At 33.1% G+C, this 16,322-nt stretch overlaps 1 protein-coding gene across 4 annotated transcripts; it reads left to right on the top strand.

Moving 5' to 3' along the window:
• The first annotated feature begins 6,138 nt into the window (after positions 1 to 6,138).
• Positions 6,139 to 15,364, top strand: LOC103568868 (SR-related and CTD-associated factor 4). Of its 4 annotated transcripts, none has more exons than XM_008545870.3 (8): positions 6,139 to 6,346; positions 6,640 to 6,768; positions 6,860 to 8,666; positions 8,917 to 9,168; positions 9,294 to 9,536; positions 9,617 to 10,927; positions 11,020 to 11,991; positions 14,070 to 15,364. In XM_008545870.3, the coding sequence occupies exons 1-7, from the start codon at positions 6,317 to 6,319 to the stop codon at positions 11,946 to 11,948; spliced, it is 4,701 nt and encodes a 1,566-aa protein (XP_008544092.1). In that variant the 5' UTR covers positions 6,139 to 6,316; the 3' UTR covers positions 11,949 to 11,991; positions 14,070 to 15,364. The 4 variants fall into 4 exon arrangements, with proteins under 4 accessions (XP_008544092.1, XP_008544095.1, XP_008544094.1 ...); XM_008545873.2 differs by lacking the exon at positions 14,070 to 15,364 and having other exon boundaries at positions 6,860 to 7,169; positions 7,371 to 8,666; positions 11,020 to 12,111; XM_008545872.2 differs by lacking the exon at positions 14,070 to 15,364 and having other exon boundaries at positions 9,306 to 9,536; positions 11,020 to 12,111.
• The last annotated feature ends 958 nt before the right edge of the window (positions 15,365 to 16,322 follow it).

The following is a 16,322-nucleotide window of genomic DNA, read 5'->3' as shown; positions in this document are numbered from 1 at the left end:
TAAATATATCGATTAAGTGTCGTTTTACAGGTTGTTTGTTTTTTTTGGCAGCTTGTGCAAAATTTATTATAAGCTATGCTTTTAAAATGTAATGCTTCTTGCAAACATTTAAACCCTTTTTCCATGATTAAATTATAATTTGCAGTCAAAACCGGTATATTACGTTGATAATCTTGGCAGCCGAATGATGAACATGAATTATTTTCGAATGCACTTGGTTCACTTGTAAATAATTTAATCCACAAACTATTCACGTTATCTACACAATTAATACAACGATTTACGTTTTTAGTTTTACGATTGGCAATATTCATTTGATTTTGTGTGCATTCAGTGTCTTGATAGATAGGATGTAAAATAGAAAATCGTTTAACATAGATATCTTTTTTTAATCCTGTTGACATAAAATCGGTAACAAAATTAAAAGTGGAATTTGAAGAATTGCTAACAAAATTATTAAATTCTTCATTTTGTAAACATCCATAGAAAATCAACTGAACAATACTGTCGAATGGGCACGTATTGAAAGCAAACCAGGATTCATTTTGAAAAAAGACAGGTCCGCTTTTATTACCATTTTGTAATAAAAATTCTTCTTTTTTGTTTGAAGGCGCCAAATTGTTTATTAAATTGATTTCGGGAAAACTTTTGAAGTATTTACCTTCCTTTTTAATCATTCTTAAATTTTTTTCCACAGCGGCATCGAAACTGTTTTCATTCAATGGTGAATTATTATCGGAACAATAACTGTGATCAAGATTAACTAAATTATTTAAATTCGGCTGATATAAATTTTCGTTATTTTCATTTGCGCTACAATCAATATTATCTAAAACGTTATTATTATCAATTTCAGAAGAATTAAATGACTCAGTATTAAAATTGGTGGGAATATCTTCATTGAATAAATGACAATCTGAATCTAACCAATCACAGTCGTTGTGCTTCATATCATATCCTTGTCCATTCCAATTTTCATTGAGTAAATTATCGTTAGGTTCGCAATCTTCTTTGCATAATTCGTCTTCAGGATTACTATTTATTTTATCATTTTTTTGCTTATTAGCATGGTAATTCTTAACGAATTTTAACAATTCGCGTTCAAAAATTTTGACACCACCATCAATAAGTTTAAGATGAGCTTTAACTAAGTAATCAACACGTGCAGGGAGAGAAATCATTTTACCTAATAACTCTTTCAATTCTTTAAACGCTTGCTCTATGTACGCAGAAGTTGCTCGTAAACTCGTGTAATGAATACAAACTTTCGTCCATAGCGGAAACTCTCTCACTTCTTTAAGTAATGAATCTTTAAATAGAGGTACATAAAAAGTGTTTAAATTATTAATATCATTACTACCATCAGAATGAACATTCAATGAAAAAGCGACAAGATTATTTATCCAACTTGAAATAGTAGTGTCTTTTTCTAATAAATCAGTATTGGTCTCTCGGCGTAAAGTTTCATTTTTTTCTTGATCAAACTCCATAGTTTTAATTTTGTCTTCAATATTATTAATAAAGTCTTGAGATTCATTTTTGGCAATCAATTTTTCCAACTCTGACCTTGCTGCTTTTGTAGTTATCATTTCGCCATCAAAATCAACAATAGAATCATCATATTCGGTGCCACAGACAATCAAAATTAATACAAGGATTCTTTCAAAATCTTTTAAATTATTACAATCCATCAATAATGCAACACTGTATAAGTAAAATGATTTAATTCTTGGATGAATAACCGATTTCCAACATTTCCAGCCACTTATAGCATGAATAAAATGAGCCGTATCCAATCTGATAAAAGTTTTTACAGAGTCAAGTGAAGCACCGTTTTTGACATGTTGAAAACACCTATTAACGTAATCAAATAAAGAAAAATTATTGCAAGCTAAACAGGAGGCATTTAAAAGGACACGAGATCCATCACAGACTACTTCTGTCGGAGGCGAAACTTTACTAAGCCAGTTTTCTAGTCCAAATTTGATGGTCTTAGTGTCATGAATTTCCGATAAAATTTGATAAACAGATTGTGAAGTATTACTAAAATTAATTACGATTTGGTATAAAAAAATACTACTCGTAGTTTTATTTTTGCTGTCTAGAAATTTTTTTGCAAGACCTCCTGTAGCATCAATACAAACAGAAGAATAGTGTCTGTGAAGACGCCTGTATTCGTTATAACAATGGATTTGTTGCGGTGAAACATAAAATACTGAAAAAGGCGTATCAATTACAACTTTTATAAAATTTTGATGAGCAGGATTATCGTCCTCGTTGATACGATAAATAGCTTTAATCAAATCTCTCCGATCTTCTGGCTTGACATTCAACTTTTCTTCCTTAGATTCTTTCTTTACTTGATATAAAACATTAGAATTGAATAGAACAGGACATTGAGTACTACCTGGTTTTAACAGATCTTTAGCTTGCTCCAAAATAGTTCCCTTAACTCCATTTGCATCGATCATAGTTTTAAACATTTTTCTTCGCTCGGCTTGCAGTGGCCTTGTAACTTCATCATGAACTTCAAAACGAGTATCCCGGCATCGAAAATTAATAAAAACAGAACCTTTGTCCCCAGGATTGTTTTCGATGTAACCAAAAATAGGATTATTGCACACTTTACTTTTGCACTTGCCAATAAATGTCGCATAATAATTTCCATTTTCATGAATTGTGCCTTTTTTAAATACAAAGGCACACGGTAGTTCAAACTGATGCCATAATTCAAAGGCAATAGTGTCAGTCCACACTTTCGGCTGTAACCTAGGATTTTTACAACTATTGTCTTTTTTATACATACATTCCCAAACACCTCTAGCAATTTCAACATGAAAACATGGAACATCATCCCGCTCTTTAGCATATAGTTTATTAAAATAATCCTTATCGCTATTATCATCACTGTCATCATTATCATTATTATCATTGCTGTCATTGTCATCATCATCATTATTACTATAAGTGAATTTTTTCTTAATTATTTGGGAAAAATATCCACATTCTTTTCTTGCTCTAGTCAAAATCCCCCTACGATTGTCTTTTATGTTGGTCCTAACTGCTGCAGTATTCCATTTACCCACAAATTCTGGTTCCTTGGACATTTTCGACCATACCTCAGCAGAGTATGCTGGCAAGGTATCTGAACAGAAGTAGCTCATATATCTTTTTATAACAGCTATTGAGTCCTCATCTGATACAAGCAGTGGTCTCGGCATTATTGAGTTAATGATTGATAAAACCTGAAATGAAAAGAAAAAAAAAATTAATTGACGTCCATACAGCATCAATTTATTTTTTACTTAAAATAATAATTTAAGTTAATATATTTAAGCAAATAATCCGTTTACCACAATTTAAGTTAAGTGATCAACGTAGAAAATAATATTTATTTTATTATAAATAATTATTATGTAAAAATAATTGTTATAAATAATTATTATATAATAATTATTTATAAAAGAAAGGAATTAAAATGTTTTCGTCAGCCTGATTACTATGCATCTAATAAATATTTTAATAAATAAATATTTCCTTGGATTAGATTTTAGAAATAATAGGTTGTATCACCTAATTTATCGACTGATAATAACCCAAGTGTCACACTTGCCTTTGTGACATCTATAAGATATCCCTGATAGCCAGGGTGGCGACCTGCCGCCAAGTTGGCCTTTCCATAAATTGATCGCAACTTTCCAAGAGACTTGTCGACAACTTGTAGTCAATACAGTTACAAAAGCTGAAAGTTGTCGACAACTCGTCGTCAAGTTGTTCGCAACTCATTTACACCAACTTTCTCGTCAGTAACTCTGGCTATCAGGAATCAGTTTTTAGGCAATTTTGTGCTACATCGATAAGGCACCAACATGTTGACAAAACGATCAGAAATTTATGTCACCGAAAAAATATCTACTTAAAAGACTTGACACAAATGACGACAAAAAGTGAAAAATTACAAATAGTAGCTAATAAGTCATCTAAACGACTTTTTAATTGACATAAGACAGGAAAAACAACACAAATTTTCGCTCCGGGACTAACATTTGCATGTTGTATTTACACCGAAAAAGGTGACTTTGAGACAAAAGAAAATTTGCTTTATCCTTTTAAAGACATCTTAAAGTTGGGTGTATGTTACTTGGGAATTAATTATTTCTAATAGAATTTGATTTAAATATTTAATTTTACTATGTGCAAAAAAAAAAAAAAAATTATTAATGATAATTTTTTTACTGTTTGCAAAACTAGCTACTTACCAATAAACTCCAATTAATAATTTTGCTGAACTTTTCCTTGTTGTCACTGGGAAAATTCATCTTAAAAAGGTGTTCGAATAAATAAAAAAATCTGAAATTAATAACAATAAAATAATTAATCAGTTCCCACGATGCCTAAAACGGAATTAAAACGTTCCGATCATAAAATTAAAAACGATGTAATTTTAAAGAGAAATTTTTATTTATTACTTAAAATTGGGCGCTTTCCATACATAAAAATCGCAATCAAACAATACGCAAACATAAGTTTGAATATTCTTAATGCATATCTTTATATATGCAAATAAATCCTGATTTCCCTCGTTTACAGCATCGGGCGTAAACGGCTGGGCCGATTTCGCTAATTCTTTTTTTGTTGTATCTGTTATTATCAGGTCGGCTAGTAAAATTATAAATATAAATTTCAGCTTGAAATAATTAACAATTCAATAAACTGTGACTTCTATAATAACATTTGAACTACTCCAAGAATCGCCAAGATCATAAATACTTACACATTTATAATTAAAAAATAAAATGATGTAAAAATTATTAATAGCAGTACTAATAATTAATGGTAATATACTTACATATAAATGAAGGACAAATAATGTTGGAGATTAGATGAAAGAATCACATCCGATTGGTGAAACATTATAGAGTTGAGCTCCATTTTGATAAGTGGTATAAAAATATTGTTTTCAAAACTGAAAAATAAAAAAAATTTTAATATTTGGAAAAAAAAAAAAAAAAAAAAAAAAAAAAAAATTAGAAAAACATCTTTAATTATAAAATGATGTTTAATAATAAATATTAATTAAAATTTTCATCAAATTTCTTAGGCTAAGTTATTTTGAGTCTCAATGTAGACGCAAAATATAAATTTATAAAAATTGCGCAAATGAATAATTAATAACTTCAATTGTATAAGTCTACTCTAATATTAAATAAATAATTAATTATTAGTTTAATTTTACAAACCTGCTCCAATATTATATTTATTTATTATTGACTTCGATGATACTTGTAATTTAGTAATTGGTTTACCAACTATTTATGAGACCAACTGTGTAACACAAAAATACTAGTTGAACGGCAAGTTAAAATACTTGATAATAGGTGACACACCACGTAAGTTACAAAACAGAGCGGTAAATTATAAAAGAGTAAATGAAAATAACATTAAAATGTTTTCAGTATTTTTAATACATAATTAATATTGATAAAACAAAATAATTAGTCGAGTGTATTAAATATTAAATAAATAAAGATAATAATAATAATATTAAAAGTGGTTTTCTAAGATTCTTTGAGGACTCTTTCGTTTCATATTTTATTGTGGCTTATTGACATTTCTCTCCGATAAATACCTGGATACTCTTACGATGTGCTAGATGATCAACAGGATTTGATAATTACTTGATAAGATTACTAATTTAATTAAAACATAAATAATAATGAAAACAATAAAAAATTTTAAACCTAGAGCAGACACTTGCGCATGCGCACAACTACTATTAGATCAACGGGCATAATTAAAATTTTAATAATTAATTATAAATATAAAAACAAACAAACAAACGCTATTTTTGGTGGGGTATTAACAAACAAATCAAGATAAATGGAAAAAAAATTAAAAAAGATAGAAAATGAGTATAGTCACCGCTAACTTCAAATAAATTTTTAAAAATTTATTTAAAAAAAAATAAAGAACGAACAAATAATTATTTATAGCGAACATTGACGAACAATCGACGAACAAACGAATTGCTAAAAAAAATTTGCCAAAAATCGAATTCCCCCCGCCAACTTAAGGGAGCTGATCGAGACGCAGCAGCAGCAGCAGGCAGGCGGCCTAGTAGCAACTAAAACCGAGAGTGTCGCCCATTGCACGCTGGGTAATACGTCTGCCATCTTGACTGGCATGGTCTTTACACTAAAGTGCGTTGACGATGAGAAATGGCGATAATTAGTGAAAATATTAGTGTTTTGTGTTGCACTATCTGTTGAATATAAATATTAAACGTTTTATAAATCATAAAAAATAGCGAGTAAAAATGGACGCGGTTAAGGCATTTAATGCGGAGGTAAGAGCACACAGCGGTACTTATATACATCATTATATTTTGGAGGTCACCGTGTTAGGGTAAACCCTCCCTCTTTTTTTCACCACGATGATGCCGTGTGTAAAATACAACAAATATACAGATCGATTATTGATCATCTCGACTCAGCTTGACACCCTTATCACTTATCAATTTATTTACATTTATTTACTTAGTTACTTAATGATTACCTAATAATGTTTAGGTTCAATGACTGATGTCATTAAGTTTATATTTTAATGGCTGATACTGACTTATTATTTATTTTATTATAGCTCTCCGCACTCTACGATGTTAAGCCGCCGATATCCAAGGCGAAGATGAATTCCCTGACGAGAGGTGCGATAAAAGCCATCAAATTTTACAAGCACGTTGTACAGAGTGTAGAGAAATTTATCCAAAAAGTAAGTTCCTGATGATGTTGATTAATTACCGTCATCTTTGTACGCAACAGTTGACCCTAACTATTTATTGTTTACTTTAATTTCGTTTCAGTGCAAGCCAGAGTACAAAGTACCGGGTCTGTATGTGATAGACTCGATAGTACGACAGTCTAGACACCAGTTTGGGGTTGAGAAGGATGTATTTGCGCCGAGATTTGCCAAAAATATGCAAACAACGTTTTTAAATTTATTGAAATGCCCGCCGGAGGACAAAAGCAAGGTGATACGTGTGCTAAATTTATGGCAGAAGAATTCAGTATTTCAACCTGAAGTAATTCAACCGCTGTTTGATCTCGCTGATCCAAATCATCCTATTCACAAAGAGCAGGCGATTAATTCAAACGGAGCGTTGAATGCCACTGGTAATAATTTAAGCAACCTTGGTTCTATTACTAAAACTCCACCGGGTGGTAAAAACCCACCCAAAGACCAAAAAATGTTTAACACTAAAACTATTGACCCTGCATGGTTGGCACAGACTAAATTAGAGACTGCCAATATGGTTAATGCTAATAAATTACTCGGACAGTCGGGTGCTAATCAAGTTGATGCCTCATTTTTAGATCAACTTCAACATCTTCAACAATTGCTATTGAAGAAACAAGAAGCTTCAAATGATACTCCAAGTTCTGTTAAATTTGACAAAAAGCTATTAGATTTTGACTACGGCGAAGAGGAAGACGATGATGTTATGATGGCTAGTTCTCCAGCAGCAGCGGTTACTGCTGGTAATCAGCACAATGCAGTCACTAGTGGTAATTTAGAGAGTCTTGGACTATTGCTGACTAATCCAGAGGTTTTAAGACAATTGCAGACGTTGCAGCAGACAATGCAAGGCAACGTGGCCTCGGCTCAGCTTGAGATGGAAGAAAAGATGCGCAAACTTCAGCAGATGAAACAGCAAGAAGATGAGTTTGATAAACATCTCGCTCAGACCGTACCGAATCTTCCATTTGCCTCGGAGTGTGAACTGAAACCTTCTGACGTTATCAAACCAACTCAACATAACACTTATAGTAACGTATCGAATTTAATGCAGCAGGATATGAGTCAGCCACCGCCAGGTTATCCGCCGGCTTTTGTTTCTCAATCAACTTCAGCACTAAGACAGCCGATTCATTCAAATCAAAAGAGTCCGCTGATAGATGAACGACAAGACTCCCAGGATTATCAGTCGGCACAAACGAGACGTGATAGCAGCAGCGTAGAAATAGTAAATCTAGACTCTGTGAGATCTCAGAGCCGATCGCCGGATCGTTTTCGACGTCACAGCAGGTCCAGGTCACCTCGTCATCGCGGGCGAGATCGGGAGAGAAAATCACGGTCGAGAAGCCGGTCGCGAAGGCAAAGATCCCGATCGCGCGAACGTAAGCGTGAAGAAATCCGGGTTAAAAATACTGAGGAGGAGAGAGAAAAAGAACGCGAGCGAAGAAAACGCGGATTGCCACCAATCGTGAGGGAAAAAATGAGTGTGTGCAGTACGACACTTTGGGTTGGGCATCTGTCTAAGCTCGTACATCAAGAAGAATTATCTGATACCTTTGGCGAATTTGGTGACATCGTCAGCATCGACTTAATTTCACCAAGAGGCTGTGCTTTTATCTGTATGAACAGACGACAGGACGCTCATCGGGCTCTGACTAAACTCAAGAGCCACAAGATGCAGGGCAAAGCTATCACTTTAGCTTGGGCACCTGGCAAAGGTGTCAAGGGCAAAGAATGGAAAGACTACTGGGAAGTTGAGCTCGGTGTTAGCTATATTCCTTGGAATAAATTGAATAATATCAGTGAGCATGAGCTGGAGATGCTTGAAGAAGGCGGGATGATCGATGAGGATACGCTGCCTCCAAGACTGAAAGGTAATAATAGTATTAGAATAATTTTTTAGAAAAAACTGCAAGTTCAATCTAGATATAGGAAGCGTTGTTTAAATCGTCTGTATCTTGAACCAACTTGCAAAAGCATCTTTAAGTTTTTGAGCCAATTGAAATACTATTTATTTTTCGATTGGTCAAGCAAACTTAAAACAAAAATTTAAAAGTAAAATCATTATTTATTTATTTATTTATTATTATTTAATATGATAGCTTAATCGATTTTTTTGTACAGGTAAACTGAAGCACTCAGGATCGAATGAAGGAATGCAAAGTATTCAAATGCCAATCAGCGGCGCTCCAATTCCAACGTTAACAGATGGCATTGTTAATGTAATGCCGCCGTCATCGGGAACTCAACAGCAGCCAATTATTGATACCAGTCAACCCCCACCGATAAGAGCAACAGCTTCAACTAATCTGATGCCACCTACTAGTGCTCAGTTATCAATGATGCCACCGGGATTCTCTCTGACAGGAGTACCACGTGAGTGATTTCATTTTAAAAAATATTTATTTCAAAGGTTTCATCTCTCATTTAAAAAAAAACATTTGATCTTGTAGTAGTACATAAAATAGTTGAAAATTTTTATAAATTTGTATTTTAATTAGTCAATAACACAGGTATGCTTGGACCTCCAATGGGTTTACAAATGCCTCATGGTTTGATGCCGAATGTACCAATTGGAGTGCCGCCACCAAACATGCAGGGGCTTTTAGGTCCTCCGGGAATGATGCCATCAATGCTCACTCCGCCCGTAAACTCACCCTTTGGAGCTGGAGTCGGAGTTGGACTTATTACTCAAATACCACTTCCTGCTCCTGCTGCACCCTCAGATAAATCAAATTCGACAGGTACATCAGTCATGATTTGATATTTTTATTTTTTCGAATATTGACAATCTCTGGAGACTAATTTTTTATTTAATCAATAGGTATGCCTCACAATGTACCGCCAATGGGTGTCCCTCCTCCAACGGGAGAAACAAATTTACCAAATCTTCCAATGCTCCGGCAACCGTTTGGAGTGGGTCCACCACCACCACCAATGCAGATGCCGATGCAGCCACAGCATTCAGAAGATATGGACGTTGAAATGGAAGATGTTATGCCTCCAAGTACAATAAATCCTCCGAAAGAAAAGCCAAACTTGAGTGACCAGTTGCTGGCAGCTATGAACAAAGGTCCGAGTATGAATGACAGAGCAGATAGTGACCGAGACTTCCGGGATCGAGATAGAGACAGAGATCGTGAGAGAAGAGATCGAGGTGATCGTGATAGAGCTGATAGAGAGGGAAATGACAATCGAAGTGATCGTGGACGAGATCGTGGTAGAGGAAGAGACAGAGGTCGTGACCGAAGAAGAGATGGTCGTGATCGTGACAGAGATGACAGACGAGATCGTGATCGGGACATGAGACCACATGATGGTCCAATGCCGTTACCTGGATCAGGTGTTGGCCTTCTTCAAGAACCAGACATGGGTCCGAAGAAAGATAAAATGAGTCTGGCTGACAGATTACGACAGCTGGCAGACGGTACTTTGCCGATGGATGATAGAATGGATCGTGGAATGCGAGGAGATCGTAATGATCGTAATATGGACAACAGGGGTGACAGACCACCGCCTTTTGAAGATGTTCCTGGTGGACGTAGACCTGGGGATGGACCTCCGTCGTTATTAGATCTTCCAAAATTTCCAGGTGTTCCGGGAGAAAGGCCAGACTTTGGACCACGAGGTCCAGATTTTCGGGGACCTCAAGATCATCGTGACTTTCCACGAGGTGATCGCGATCGGCCTGGATTTGGACCTCGAGGTGGTGGTCCCAGAGGCGGACCTATAGAAGAGTTTCCAGATCATAGAATGCACGGTGGACGTTTTCCAGATGATTTCGATCGACATGGGCCCGGCGGTCCACGATCCAATGACTTTGATCATCGTCTAGGCATGGGAAGAGATGAATTTGATCGTAGTGAGCACCGTGGACGTCATCCAGTCGATGAATATGAACCAGATAGACATGACTTTGACAGACGTCAAAGAGACGGCTTTGATCCTCGAATGGGTGGAGATGGATTTGATGCACGAGCCCATCCAGACCATCCTGACTTTGATCCGAGAAGAAGGGACTTCTTTGGACACATGGAGCCTGGGTTTGGACCACCAATGGGTCCTCGAGGACCACGAGGTCCAATGGGACCTGAAGGATTCGGACCAAGACCAGGAATGGGGCCCCGAGGCCACGGTAAGTTATCAATCTCATAATATTTCATTAGAAATTTAATTTTTTTAGATAATTCACGATAAGAACAATTGATAAAAAATATTTTTTCACAGGTCCGCCGATATTCCATCGAGGAATGGGACCCAGAGGAATGAGGCCAGGTATGCGCCCACCATTTGGTCCACGAGGTCCATTTGATCCCCGAGAAGGTGAGACATTCTTCCGAGGACCATTTGATGACAGCCGTGGTCCGCCACCGTCTTCCCACATGAGACCACCACCGTTCGGTGGACCACCAGGACCTCCAGGTCCACCAGGTCCACCTCTACCTGATCCCTGGAGAAATCCAGATAGCGGACCGCCACCACCACTGCCACCTGTCTGGGCTAACATGGAAGGTAACAATGGACACGAACCAGATGAACACAATCGTGAAAATCACGTCAGTCAACGAGACAAAGGGCATATGAATCGTGACAAGCATCAAGATCGTGATCGTGATCGTGATCGTGACAGTAGAAATTCAAGGAACAGAAAATCTAGATGGGGAAATGCAAGTCCATTGCCACCAGAACAACCTGAAATCACAAGATCTCAGCAAGAAACTGATGACAACAAAAATACCTTTGAAGAAAATCGAACTGCTGACGATGCCAATCCTAAGGGCGCTGACGAACGGCCGGATGAACCAACGATAAAAGATTTATCTGAAGAATTCCAGCCTCCTCCAAAAAATGTTGATGATACTCACGAAAACCCCGAAACGAATCACGTGCCATCGACCAATGATTCGGATAATTTTAATGATAAAACCTTTGAAGGACATGACGCACCTGAGGCTCATGAGTTTAATCAACCTAAAGATTTCCCTCGCGATCTCGTTGAGGAGGATCATCATCAGCAGCAACAACATCAGCCTCCAGTTGAACCACAGCAAGAACCACAGCATCAATCATCAGCCGAAGATATAAAACCATCAGAAACCATGGAGATTCAAAATGAGAGTGATGCGCCAGTGATAGCAACGGGAGAAACGGTGTAACAAGTTTTTTAAATACGCTTTTGGGATGTTGAGAGTGACCAAAGTAAGGGACTTAAAAAATAACAAATATATGAAATTGGATCTCTCAGACCTGGGAGGGTTAATTTTTTGTAAATTATCATCCGTTACGGTGTACATAAAACAAACAAAATAACGAATAAGAGCTAAATTGATTTTAATAATGCACGAAGTGAATAGATAAAAAATAAACGAGAAAATGATAAATATTTAAATATGAACATTTTTAAGTTGAAGTGCTGGTCTTTGGAGTGGTAGGAAAGAAAATAATAACAGAGTGAATCCAGTAAGTCTCGATTAGAAAAATATTATATATTTTTTTTTCGATTTCTTTATTATTATTATTATTATTATTATTATTATTATTATTATTATTATTATTATTATTATTATTATTATTGTTATTATTATTATTATTATTTTTATTACTATTTGAATTAGTTTAAACTTCAGACAAAATTAACGGAAAAAATTTTTTATACATAATTACAAACGTAGTCGTTTGTATTGGAAAGTATTCAAGAGTAAACACTCAATTTAAAATATAATTGCTGCTAAACATTGCTGTCATAGTGAACACAGGACCTATATAGATATATATAAAATATATATAACTAATTTTTGCATCATAATCGTCAGTACAAAGATAATATTTGATAATTGTCTATCTCAATTAGAAGTATTTAATATTTAAATTCAATAATTGCCTTTAATTAATATTAATAATTATGTGGAAGACAACAAATTTATTGAGCACTTTATCAACTCTAGATTTTATTTATTGTTTTTTTAATACTTTTTTTTTTATTAAGGATTTAGTGAAAAATTTGTACAGTGAATTTGCAATCTTATATACAGTCAAAATGGGTACGATACAGCGACGGTATTTTACCTAATAAGAGTTAAAAAGAGAATTATAATTATAATTAATAATTTATTGAATTGTAAATAATTTTATATTTTTCTAGTTGAAAAATGAAATAACAAATTGTGCAAAAATAGTTGCTCAATTAAAACAAAAAAAAATATTTAAAAAAGAACGTAAATAAATATTTTATACGTATTGTTTTAAAACTATAAATAATTACAGCGTTGTCATTCCAACGGTTTTTTTTATCGGTTATTATTTAACAATAAGTCCTTAAGTATTTAAATAATGCATGGAAAAATTTGACTCTCTAATTAGCTGAGATTATTTGATATGAACAGAATTTTAATTGGATAATTGGTGGCCTCTGATTCATGACTTTTTTTTTATGAATTATTTTTTTTTTTTAAATAAGTAATAGTTGATTGATAATTGAAAGAGAAAAGTAAAATAAAATGGTGAAGATTTCGATAATTGTCAACTCGGTTCCTGTGTTCACGCACGCACGTGTTGTCTCTTGCACGCCCGCAGCAGCGATGGAAAACTCGCGCTTGCGCTCAAACTGAGTGACAAGTGCAAGGTACTGTTCAAAAATAATTACAATTATAAAAAATAATATGATTTAATAGTATGATATATTATGATAAAAATAATAATAACGAGACTTAATATCACTTGATTATTTGTACTGGATATATGACATGAAGAATATGAAGAAGAAAATTAATTAACGCCCGCACCACTCCACTGCCACCGTCTCAACTTTTCTGATAAAATGTTTCGTATCATCGCAATGATAAATAAAAAAATAATAATAATTATGATAATTAAAATAGTTATTACATACATTTACGAACTTTATGATAGTGTATAGCTTCTCGTATAAAAGCTGAACGAATTTGTAAATGCGTGAAAAAAATACGATGGCCTTTATCTATTTTTTTTTTATTTATCTTTAAACTTGTCAAGGATTACTTGAATTGTTGTAAAAATAATTAATAATTACAATTAAAATATTAACGCTTAAACATTTCATTATATACTTATATATGTATATATTTATAAATGTATGAGTATGTAATGAAAATCAGTTAAAGTTTATTACTAATGATTTTTTCATCAGTTAGCGCGATAATTGTCTCATAAATTATAAAATTAATGTTTCATTATCGGAGTGATGATAAGAAGGAGGGAGAGAAAAACGTAATTTATGAAACTTATTGTTTTTGTTGCAGAATGAAATTTAAAATCAACCGTGTAAATTTGTTGAATTTACACTTTACTTGTGAATCAAGATTATGAAAGAGAAAAAGGAGTGGTGCGGTTGCAGCTTATTGTATTCATTTAATATTTTTTTTTAATCATCAAATTTATTATTATTATTAACTAATTAATATTAAATATATAAATATATATAATGATTACTGATATGTTAATTAATAGTCTAGTTGGTGCTGTATTTGTGCCGTTGTAATTGTATATTTTTACTTGACAGTAAAATTTAAATATAATATCGAGGTATTGTCTTTGAAAATATTTACATATTTTACTCTATCATAAGGTAAAATACCTAGTACTTGATCACGGGAAGGCATCAATTTCCTAGATTGTTTTGCTGATGTATCAAATGCCGACAATATTTTTTCTTATACTATAAATGTTTACTGCTCAGTTGTCTACTAAAATTTATTTCCTACGTTTCTATTGCCTACTTAAAAATATTTCATGATGTTCAATTGATTGCTATTTAATTGTGAACCCAAATCAAACAAATACCTAATTAATGTAGATAAGCTTCTGATTTATTTGCTGAGAAAATCTTGTACTTTTTGAGGAGAAATGATCAATGGTCAAGACCGATCACTTGAGAAAAAAGACACAGCTGGTCTAAATAATATCAGAACCTCGGTAGTCTTCACAATAGTAACTGGAAAACTTGACAGAGTTTTCTATTATAAATTAGTGACCTGATCAGGTCATTCCCTGCATCGACTGAGATTCAACCCAGTGTCTTATGGACCGGCGAGTTATACTATTGTGAAGACTACCGTAGTTCTGATATTTTTCAGATCAGCTGTGTCTTTTTTTTCAAGTGATCGGTCTTGACCATTGATCATTTCTCCTCAAGTACAAGATTTTCTCAGCAAATTAATCAGCTTATCTGCATAAATTAGGTACTTCTTTGATTTGGGTACACAATTAAATAGTAATTAATTGAAAATCATGAAATATTTTTAAGTTGGCAATAAAATAGTGCAATAATTGTATGCAATTAAATTATAAATTTTATATTTATCTGAGCGATAGTACTAATACATGAGTGATAGAGTACTTGGTCTTTTACCTTACATTCATTTTTCTAATTTTCTAATTTTTTTTAATTCATCAAACAATCAAAATATTTTAGTTGTACTTTTAATTTTATTATTTAACATTCCCGATTTATTTAACAAGTTTATTAATTTATATTTTAGTAGGGTATTAATTTTTTTTAGTTAATAAGAGGAAAATAATCAAACTAAATCAAGTAAATTTTTTTTAAGAGTTACCGCCCCTATAAATCGTATTGTTGATAAATATTTCCGTTTGATAGGCGGGATTTTTAAATTTATATTATTATTAATTAATTAAAGTTCTATGAAAAGTTTCCTTGTCATAGTAATTATTATTTTAATTAGATAGTATTGTTATTAACTGATGGATTAATAAAAAATATAAATAAATTATTTATTAGTCGAATTTTCGTGGTTGATTTAAAATATTCACTCGATTAATTCATAATAGCAACGTACCCAATATAAATTACTATTATTTAAAAAAATAAAAAACTGCACGTTATAATTATAAACGCTATTATTAAGAAAAATAAATAAATAATGTATATGGTTTAATGAGAAGAATAAACGTGTAAAACTTCACCGTGTGATTGATATTACATATAAATAATTTTCGGAGGTTTAATTTTGATATGACGTAAAAGACCCAATTATTGACCGGGTGCCGATTGTTTACTATTTTATTTTATTATTTATTTCTCTTATTTATGAATATTTAAAGAAATCCCGATTCAAAATTTACGTACGATTTATATTTAATTGTTTTGTATAATTAATTAGAATTGATTCTGCTCATCAATTCCCAAGGAGCAAACTTGGTTTTTTGACAGCTATAAGATGTCAATTTTAATATTGTTTTTCGATCTATCGATAAGACACCAAAATGTTGACAAGACAAAAAATCAGAAACTTGTCATCAAAAAAACATCTGATTAAAAGACTTGACACAAACGGCGGCAAAATTTAATAGATTTCAAAAGAAAAAATTATGATTGTGATAAAATTTTAAAAAATCCGCGTACTGATTCTTCAATTACCTAAACACGCATCTATTAATTTTTATTCTACTTACATTTTATTTATTTATTCAAAAATTTCAAAACTGCTGTCAGCTACATTCACACTAATAAAAAATTGACGTTTGTATAATTT

This window comes from Microplitis demolitor, chromosome 3, assembly GCF_026212275.2.
Source record: "Microplitis demolitor isolate Queensland-Clemson2020A chromosome 3, iyMicDemo2.1a, whole genome shotgun sequence".
Classification (NCBI taxonomy): Eukaryota; Metazoa; Arthropoda; class Insecta; order Hymenoptera; family Braconidae; genus Microplitis; species Microplitis demolitor.
This window is presented reverse-complemented; position numbering and strand designations above follow the sequence as displayed.